The sequence below is a fragment of the Mustelus asterias genome, chromosome 25 (genome assembly GCF_964213995.1).
Source record: "Mustelus asterias chromosome 25, sMusAst1.hap1.1, whole genome shotgun sequence".
Taxonomy (NCBI): Eukaryota; Metazoa; Chordata; class Chondrichthyes; order Carcharhiniformes; family Triakidae; genus Mustelus; species Mustelus asterias.
This window is the reverse complement of record NC_135825.1, coordinates 3,465,750-3,476,355: the sequence shown is the minus strand read 5'-3', so window position 1 is coordinate 3,476,355 and position 10,606 is coordinate 3,465,750. Positions and strand designations below refer to the sequence as shown.

The 10,606-nt window shown below is 45.6% G+C and overlaps 1 protein-coding gene across 2 annotated transcripts in view; it reads left to right on the top strand.

Moving 5' to 3' along the window:
- The first annotated feature begins 5,931 nt into the window (after positions 1 to 5,931).
- The window catches only part of LOC144511760 (leucine-rich repeats and immunoglobulin-like domains protein 2), an 84,510-nt gene continuing 79,835 nt past the window's right edge, over positions 5,932 to 10,606 (top strand). Inside the window, exon 1 of one of the 2 annotated variants that reach the window (XM_078242010.1) lies at positions 5,932 to 6,203. In XM_078242010.1, the coding sequence (XP_078098136.1) occupies positions 6,037 to 6,203 (167 nt within the window). In that variant the 5' untranslated portion in view covers positions 5,932 to 6,036. The remainder of the gene's footprint in view (positions 6,204 to 10,606) is intronic. The other variant, XM_078242009.1, reaches the window with a different exon arrangement.

Sequence of the window (10,606 nt, the reverse complement as noted above, 5' to 3'; positions counted from 1 at the left end):
TTCTCTGCACTCTCTCTAAAGCCTCCACGTCCTTCTGGTAGTGCGGCGACCAGAACTGGACGCAGTACTCCAAATGTGGCCTAACCAACGTTCTATGCAGCTGCAACATCAGACTCCAGCTTTTATACTCTATACCCGGTCCTATAAAGGCAAGCATACCATATGCCTTCTTCACCACCTTCTCCACCTTCAAGGATTTGTGGACTTGCACACCTAGGTCCCTCTGTGTTTCTATACTCTTGAGGCTCTGCCATTTATTGTATAACTCCCCCCTACATTAGTTCTTCCAAAATGCATCACTTCGCATTTATGTGGATTAAATTCCATCTGCCATTTTTCCGCCCAATTTTCCAGCCTATCTATATCCTGCTGTGTTGTCCAACAATGTTCATCGCTATCCGCAAGTCCAGCCATCTTCGTGTCATCCGCAAACTTGCTGATAACACCAGTTACACCTTCTTCCAAATCATTTATATATTTCACAAATAGCAGAGGTCCCAGTACAGAGCCCTGCGGAACACCACTGGCCACAGACCTCCAGCCGGAAAAAGACCCTTCGACTGTTACCCTCTGTCTCCTGTGGCCAAGCCAGTTTTCTACCCATCTAGCCACCTCTCCTTGTATCCCATGAGCCTTAACCTTCTTAACCAACCTGCCATGAGGGACTTTGTCAAATGCCTTACTGAAATCCATATAGACGACATCCACGGCCCTTCCTTTGTCAACCGCATCCATAGTGTATACTCCTTATACACTATGACTGTGTGGCCAAATTCCCCTTCAATTCGATTTTCAAGTTTGCTGACGACACCATCATAGTGGGTCAGATCTCAAACAATGACGAGACAGAGTACAGGAATGAGATAGAGAGTCTGGTGAACTGGTGCAGCAACAATAATCTCTCCCTCAATGTCAACAAAACAAAGGAGATAGTCATCGACTTCATGAAGCGTAAAGGAGATCAACGGGGACGAAGTAGCAAGGGTCAAGAGCTTCAAGGTCTTAGGTGTCCAGATCACCAACAATCTGTCTTGGTCCCTCCATGACAACACTATAGTTAAGAAAGCCCACCAACGCCTCTACTTTCCCAGAAGACTAAAGAAATTTGGCATGTCCGCTACGACTTTCACAAATTTTTACAGATGCACTATAGAAAGCATCCTTTCTGGTTGTATCACAGCTTGGTATGATTCCTCCTCTGACCAACACTGCAAGAAACTACAAAATGTGGTGAATGTAGCCCAATCCATCACGCAATCCAGCCTCCCATCCATTGACTCTGTCTACACTTCCCGCTGCCCCGGCAAAGCAGCCAGCATAATTAAGGACCCCATGCACCCCAGACATTTTCTCTTCCATCTTCTTCCTTGCTGCCATCAGACTTTTGAATGGACCTGCCTTGCATTAAGTTGATCTTTCTCTACATGAAGTCACATGTAGGCAGACCAGGTAAGGACGGCAGATTTCCTTCCCTAAAGGACATTAGTGAACCAGATGGGTTTTTCCAACAATCTATAATGGTTTCATGGTCATCAGTAGATTTTTAATTCCAGATATTTTGTATTGAATTCAAATTCCCCCATCTGCCGTGGTGGGATTCGAACCTGGGTCCCCAGGACATTAGCTGAGTTTCTGGATTAATAGTCTAACGATAATACCACTAGGCCTTCGCTTCCCCTCTAATCTGAGGATTATTATCATGCCCTGAATGTTGGTGGTTATGTAATTAAATGTTGGTTCATGTCATCTTTATTCAGATGTATAAAGTGCTGTGTTAATATTTGTGATCCTGTTCTCAAAGTACAAATTTATAACACATCTTTCACATTCTTCAAAGCACTTTACAGACAATGCAGTTCACTTTGAAGTGTAGTCACTTTTGTAATTATAACGTAGGGAGCGTGGCAACCTATTTGCTCACAGCAAGCTCCCATAAGCAGCAATGTTACAATGACCAGATAATCTGTTTCTTCCACCTTGGTTGAGGAATAAATATTAACCAGGACACCAGGGATAAAAATTAACTAGATCACCAAGGATAACACTCCAGAACGGCACGGTGGCACAGTGGTTAACACTGCTGCCTCACAGCACCAGGGACCCGGGTTTGATTCCCGGCTTGGGTCACTGTCTGTGCGGAGTCTGCACATTCTCCCCGTGTCTGCGTGGGTTTCCTCCGGGTGCTCCGGTTTCCTCCCACAGTCCGAAAGACGTGCTGGTTAGGGGCATTGACCCGGACAGACACCAGAGTGTGGCGATTAGGGGAATTTCACAGTAACCTCGTTGCAATGTTAATGTAAGCCTTATTTGTGACTAATGAATAACAAAGAAAATAAATAAACAGTTCTTAGAATTACATCCTTCTGAAAGAGTAGACAGGGCCTCACTCAAACATCTCATCTGAAAGGTTGCACCTCTGACAGTGTAGCATTCTCTCAGTACTGCATTAGAATATGTGCTTCAGGCTCCGATTTATAGGACAGAGCGTCAGTAACTGAGCCACAGCAAAGCCCTAACGCTGGGAAGGAGTGTGGTGACCTCGGTCAGGACAGTATCTGACCCAGTGCTGAGTTAGCTGTTCCTAAACAGTTATCAAAGAGCTCATCACTGTGCCACCCAGTTCTTAGACATGATAATGAAAAGTAGACAGTCAGATTATTTATTGAAATCAGATGTTGGTGCAGTTTTGGTGCAATATAGAGGGTCAGAATCACTCCCAGAGAGACTTCCACAGTCATTCTGAGACATTCCCAGAGTCATTCCCAGAATCACTCCTACAGTCACTCTGAGACATTCCCAGGGTCACTCCCAGAGTCACTCCCACAGTCACTCTGAGACATTCCCAGGGTCACTCCCAGACTCACTCCCAGAGTCACTCTCTCCGACAGAATGAAGAAATGAACAAACTTTGGGATGTCCTGAAATGTTTTACAACCAGTAGACGAGTAGGAACAGGAGGAAGCCATTCGGCCTGCAGTCTAAGGGTCTGGCACATACAGGATTAAGATGAGTCTGAGTACAATATCACCCACACAATGATGCAAGAAGTTATATTACCCAGACGTTGAGTCAGTGTGGTGTTGAGCAGAGATGGGTATAGACATCAGCATGGAGACAACGCTTAGTCTGCACACTTTACTGTACATGTTTAAATAGTTCTAGTCGTTCATAAAGACTTACAGTTAACCAACAGAAGACTATGGATATTCTTTAAGACATACTGGTTTGTAACCAACACCCTCCCAACACAGCCCTCGAGTCTACACATTGCTTAGTCAGATCATGGTTTATCGACACTTGAACTCCAATGACATGTTTTTGAATATTGTAATGCAGGGAAATGCAGAGGCCTTTCTGCAAAAACAGCAATGATATGAATGACTAGGCAATCTGTTTCAGTGATGTTGGTTGAAGGATAAATGTTGATCTTGATACGGGGATAACTCCCCTGCTCTTCTTCAAATTAGTGCTATAGCATCATCCACGTGACCTAGGAGTGCTGACAGGACCTTTGTTTAAACACCTAACCCCAAGAACAGTGCCTCCAGCAGTGCAGCACCCCCTCAATGATGCTCTGAAGCTAAGGAAATTTGGCATGTCAGCTGCGGCTCTCACCAACTTTTACAGATGCACCATAGAAAGCATTCTTTCTGATTGTATCACAGCTTGGTATGGCTCCTGCTCTGCCCAAGACCGCAAGAAACTACAAAAGGTTGTGAATGTAGCCCAATCCATCACACAAACCAGCCTCCCATCCATTGACTCTGTCTACATTTCCCGCTGCCTCGGCAAAGCTGCCAGCATAATTAAGGACCCCACGCACCCTGGACATTCTCTCTTCCATCTTCTTCTGTCGGGAAAAAGATACAAAAGTCTGAGGTCACGTACCAACTGACTCAAGAACAGCTTCTTCCCTGCTGCCGTCAGACTTTTGAATGGACTTACCTTGCATTGAGTTGATCTTTCTCTACACCCTAGCTATGACTGTGACACTACATTCTTCACTCTCTCCTTTCCTTCTCTATGAATGGTATGCTTTGTATAGTGCGCAAGAAACAATACTTTTCACTGTATGTTAATACATGTGACAATAATAAATCAAATCAAAGGTTGGGCTCTAGTCTGTAAGGTGTGATTTAACCTCTTAATGCAGAGACAAGAGAGCCACCAACAAGTCAAGTATGAGACCAATATAATGAATTATAATTATCTTGCCAGCTCTCCCTTTCATTAAAAAAAATTTTGTTTTAAATAATGGTGTGTTCTTTTCTCTAAGGCAAGTATGTCCTTCAATAAGAAGATCAAAATTGCATCCAGGACTCAAGGTGTGGTGTCTGCAAAACCCAACATAATTGCAGCAAGACTTCCTTACTCAGATACATCAACCTCACTCACAATAAAAATGACCAACAACCTCTGATATGCACATATTAGGATCTGGAGTAGGCCCTTTGTCCCCTTGAGCCTGCCTTGACATTCAATAAGACCATTGCTGATCTGATTGTGGTCTTAATTCCACATTCCAACTATCCACCTGTGACTTCTTTGCTAGTCAAGAATCTATCTCTCTCTGCTTTACATTATTCAATGACTCTGTCTCCACTGCACTCTGATGAAGAAAAGACTGACAACCTTCTGGGAAGAAAAATTCTTCTCATCTCCATCTCAAATGGGAGGTCACTTATTCAAACTGTGTCTTTAGTTCCAGCCTTTCTCACAAGGAAAAGCATCCTTCAGCATCTCCTCCAATACCAACACATAACAGAATGAGACATGGTCCCAACATTCATTGAACCAATCTGAAGTTGTCTAAGGGAATCAAAGGACATAATAATAGCGATGGAAGGTACAAGGCAGCACAGTGGGTGGCACAGTGTTTAGCACTGCTGATTCACAGCGCAAGGGACCTGGGTTCAATTCCGGTCATGGATCACTGTCTGTGCGGAGTCATGATGTGGAGGTGCCGACGTTGGACTGGGGTAAACACAGTAAGAAGTCTAATAACACCAGGTTAAAGTCCAACAGTTTTATCTGGTAGTGGCTTTTGCTACCAAATAAACCTGTTGGACTTTAACCTGGTGTTGTTAGACTTCTTACTGTGCGGAGTCAGCACATTCTCCCCATGTCTGCGTGAGTTTCCTCTGTGTGTTCCGGTTTCCTCCCACAGTCCGAAAGACGTGCTGGTTAGGGTGGATTGTTTAGTTTCTTAAAGACTTGATTAGTTGTAAGTATTCGCATTCCAACCATTATTCATGTAAATTGAGTCTGTGTCTTTATATGCTCTGTTTGTGAACAGAATTCCCACTCACCTGAAGAAGGGGCTAAGAGCTCCGAAAGCTTGTGTGGCTTTTGCTACCAAATAAACCTGTTGGACTTTAACCTGGTGTTGTTAAACTTCTTACTAGGGTGGATTGGCCATGCTAAATGTGCAAAAATGGGGTGGGCCTGGGAAGATGCCTGCCCTCTTGGAAAGTTGGTGCAGACTCGGTGGGCCGAAGGGCCTCCTTCTGCACTGTAGGGATTCTATGGTACGGTTGAGATGGAAGGTTAGCCGTGAATGAGCTCAGTGCAGCTCCTATTTGAGTTCATGAACTGCAACATGAAAATATGTAATTCCCCTTTAAGAAGGCGGGGCCCGTTGGATGATTGACGTGCAATCTGACCAATCGGAATCTAGATTGCGTCACGGGGCGGGGGGCGGGTCCCGGAGGCGGGATCTGGGTGATGTCATTAGATTGACGTCCGCTGTGACCAATGGAGACCCGGGGCGGGGACCAGGATTTACCAATGGCGGCCTGGAGGGGGCGGGACTCTGGTTTGTGGGGGGCGGGGAGGGGGGAGACGCCGCTGAGAATGGGCGCTTTGTGTCGGCGGCGGGACGCAGGGCTCCGGGCGGCCGCGGTTCACTGAGAGGCCCCGAGCGTGGGAGTGAAGCTGGTGGCCGGGCTCGGGGGTGATTGTTCAGCGGCGGTGTGGTTTCTGCTGGAGCCGGGCGGGCGGGTTGGGTTTGTTTTGTTTGGGTCGGTGGGGTTTAAGATGGCGGCGCCTGGCCTCGGTCTCCGCTTGCTGTGGGCCGCCCTGCTCCTGGCCGTCTCCTCCTCGGCTTGCCCTCCGCCGTGTACCTGCGCCGACGGCCTGGTAGATTGCAGCAGGCACCGGGCGAGTGCCGTCCCTCAGCAGCTTCCAGCCTGGGTCAGAGAACTGTGAGTGCGAAGTGGGAGGGCGATAAAATAAACAAAACGGCGCGGGCGGGCCCGGCACACACTGCAGAGAGCATCATTGTGTCCTGGACTCGGGGAGACTGCAACCTCTTATAAACTGCAAAGTGTTATTTGCAAGCGTAATAACAACAGAAAATGTTTGCAATGCCCATTAGGGCAGGCAGCATCTCTGGAGGGAAAGAAACAAGAAGTTAACATTTTAGTCATTGACCTTTCTCACCAGAGGAGCTTTCGATGAGAAAGGTCATCAACACCTGAATCCTCAAATCTGTTTCTCCCTCCATAGATGCTGCCTGACCTGCTGAGTTTACATTGCAGGCATCTTCTGCTTCAGACTTCCCGAATACGCTGTGTTTTGCTTTTCTTGTTTACTAGCTTATTCGGTTTCCAGTGTTTAGGAGGAGGTGGGGGACCCCTCCTAAAGGGGTGCAGAGGAGATTTGCCAGTAAATCCCTCAAAATGATCAAACATCCCCATGTAATGAAAACAGAATTTGTACCCCTGCATTGAAGCAGCAAACTAGTGGCTCTTGTTCACCACCTTTGCATTGTAACTGAAATGATATATGCAGAATTATTTGGCAATTTGCAGAGAAAGAGTTGTGGAATGGAAATCCTACAGTAGAGTTAATTTATTAGTCACAAGTTCTTTGAGAAGGTGACCAAAGAGGTGGATGAGGGTAAAGCGGTTGATGTGGTGTATATGGATTTCAGCAAAACGTTTGATAAGGTTCCCCATGGTAAGCTATTGCAGAAAATACGGACACATGGGATTGAGGGTGATTTAGTGGTTTGGATCAGGAATTGGCGAGCTGTAAGAAAACAGAGGGTGGTGGTTGATGGGAAATATTCATCCTGGAGTTCAGTTACTAGTGGTGTACTGCAAGGATCTGTTTTGGGGCCACTGCTGTTTGTCATTTTTATAAATGACCTGGATGAGGGCATAGAAGGATGGATTGGTAAATTTGCGGATGACACTAAAGTCGGTGGAGTTGTGGACAGTGCGGAGGGAAGTGGCAGGTTACAGAGGGACATAGATGAGCTGCAGAGCTGGGCTGAGAGGTGGCAAATGGAGTTTAATGTGGAAAAGTGTGAGGTGATTCATTTTGGAAGGAGTAACAGGAATACAGAGTACTGGGCTAATGGTAAGATACTTGGTAGTGTGGATGAACAGGGATCTGGGTGTCCACGTGCATAGATCCCTGAAAGTTGGCACCCAGGTTGATAGGGTTGTTAAGAAGGCATACGGTGTGTTAGCTTTTATTGGCAGAGGGATTGAGTTTCGGAGCCATGAGGTCATGCTGCAACTGTACAAAACTCTGGTGTGGCCGAACTTGGAGTATTGTGTACAGTTCTGGTCGCCGCATCATAGGAAAGATGTGGAAGCGTTGGGAAGGGTGCAGAGGAGATTTACCAGGATGTTGCCTGGTATGGTGGGAAGATCGTATGAGGAAAGACTGAGGGACTTGAGGTTGTTTTCGTTAGAGAGAAGAAGGTTAAGAGGTGACTTAATAGAGGCATACAAGATGATCAGAGGATTAGATAGAGTGGATAGTGGGAGCCTTTTTCCTCGGATGGTGATGGCTAACACGAGGGGACATAGCTTTAAATTGAGGGGTGAGAGATATAGGACAGATGTTAGAGGTAGGTTCTTTACTCAGAGAGTAGTAAGGACATGGAATGCCCTGCCTGCAGCAGTAGTGGATTCATCAACATTAAGAGCATTCAAATGGTTATTGGATAAACATATGGATGATATTGGAATAGTGTAGATTAGAGGGGCTTTAGATTGGTTTCACTGGTCGGCGCAACATCGAGCACCAAAGGGCCTGTACTGCACTGTAATGTTCTAAGTAAGGCTTACATTAACACTACAATGAAGTTGTCACACTCCGGTGCCTGTTTGGGTTAATGCACCTAACCACGTCCTTCAGACTGAGAGGGGAAGCCGGAGCACTCATAGAAATCATAGAAACCCAACAGTGCAGAAAGAGGCCATTCGGCCCATCGCGTCTGCACCGACCACAATCCCACCCAGGCCCTACCCCCATATCCCTACATATTTTACCCGTTAATCCCTCTAACCTACACATCTCAGGACACTAAGGGGCAATTTTAGCATGGCCAATCGACCTAACCCGCACATCTTTGGACTGTGGGAGGAAACCGGAGCACCCGGAGGAAACCCATGCAGACACGAGGAGAATGTGCAAACTCCACACAGACAGTGACCCAAGCCGGGAATCGAACCCAGGTCCCTGGAGCTGTGAAGCAACAATGCTAACCACTGTGCTACCGTGCTGCCCAAGTTTCGAAGGAAACCCGTGCAGACTCCACACAGCCAGTGACCTAAGCTGGGAATCAAACCCACCGGGTCCCTGGCACTGTGATGCAGCAGTACTAGCCACTGTGCCACCCCAATAATTAAACATCCCAGCCTTCCCCTTGTGATAAGAACAGAATTTGCATTATTCAAACCCCCCTCCAAAACGGCTGCCGTCAAAAATAAGTCGCAGTTATTTCCCAGTTGCAGACTCTGCAGTGAATTAAATCCATCCAAGCCAGCAGCTGTCATGATGCATGTCAGCACTTGTAATATTTTACGATTTGGCTGACTCCCCTGGTGGCGATTTGACCTCCCAGTGCTGGATGTCTGTGAACACATCCTGGTGCTTTCCCAGCCCCCTGTCACTGCTGATGTGCAGTTAGGTCCTTGCGGGTATAGTAAATGGGCTCTAATTGTTATCATTTGAAATGCATTACCTAAGTGGGTAGTGGAAGCCAATTTAAAACTTTTTCAAAAGGGAATTGGATAAATACTTAAAGGGAAAATATTGCATTGCTACAGGGGTAAAAGTAGGGGGGTGAGACTAATTGGTTAGCCTTTCCAAAAAAGCCTGCGATTCTCTAATCTGTCAGGTTTGTTCTGTGTAGGTTTTTGTAAAACCGCAATCCTTCCCAAAATATTGAGGCATTTAATTATGGTGGTTGACAAATTGCCTTCCTACACTTTCAGGTTCTGTAAATAGTTCCAGACTGGGTGCATCATTTGTCAATATCTGTCCATGTGCAACAACCTGTATTCATAAAGTACCTCATGCCAAGTCCAAAGCATTTCACATCCTATTTGATGAATGGTGACTGTCGTCATATAGGAAAATGTGACAACCAGTTTGCATACAAAAGGGATCCTGTTTTCTTGGAGGGATGCATTTGGTCAAGGTCTTCGATTTGCAGTTTGTTTTTCAATATTAGTTCACTGGTGAATGTTAATTTTTGTTCGAGAAATCAGGTGTTTTTGTCTCTGAGTAAGTTTCTAATGGAAAGCTGGATTGGTAAGTAGATTTGGCCTATTTGCTGCTTCTCTGTTTATTGGCTATCTTGATTCAGATGCCATTCAGTCATGCAGGCTTAAGGTTGGCTTTATTTCGTCAGTTGTGTGCTAAATTAGCTTAGACAGAAATTGGAGCACTCCAATCTGTTTCATTATATCTGGTTAGGAAGAGCAAGATCAGGTAGAATTCCTGCTCTTAATCTATATCTGGTGCCCTTGCCAGGTGAGAATATGAAAGTCAAATGTGGACAGGATCTGAGATGATGCCCACCACAGTCAAATGTCCTGTCACGCTCAGGTGAGAAATGGTCAGTCCCATGATTCAGCAGCAGGATGACTTGTGCTCACTGAATTATACTTAGCTCAACGTTCCCTCTGATCTTTATTTTGTGTGTGTGGGTGATTCATTTTAAGTGCATGAGCTCCTTAAATGTTCTTTGCACATATGGTTGACTCTGCCTGGCCCGTGTGAGGTCTTTTGGGTTGTTGCATAGCCACACAACTTAAAGGAAACATTGCTTGGGTGGTAAAGGAGCAGTTGTGTTTTTGCTTGGCTGGTAAAGGAGCTGTTCTGTTTTAACTAATAATACAATGATGCAGTGATTCTCATATCCTGCTCTGGGCTAATATATTGCAGCTAATTCTCCGCCACCCCGCACCGCCTCCCATGCCCCTCAAAGGCAAGGATTGATGAGGCCAATTTTAGTACCCCTGGCTACAATTGGCTAACTTGGCGCGGGGCAAAGTGAAAATCTCTATGCAGCAGTTACCCATTGAGCATTCTGTTTTTGAAACATTATTACTTTGGAACACTTTGAGATCTCTTTGAGCATTGTTAAGAAAGGAAAAAACATGCTTTTCGTAGCATAGAAAAATGCAGCAGCCAGTTTGCACACAGCAAGCTCCCATAGACAGCAAATGAGACAATGATCAAGTTTTTTTTATTGATGTTGGTTGGAGATAAATATTAGCTATGAGAATGAAGTCTAAAATGGAGGCTGTAGAGTCGATATGGAGCTCTGAGTCTAATACAAATGGGTGAGCATATTCAT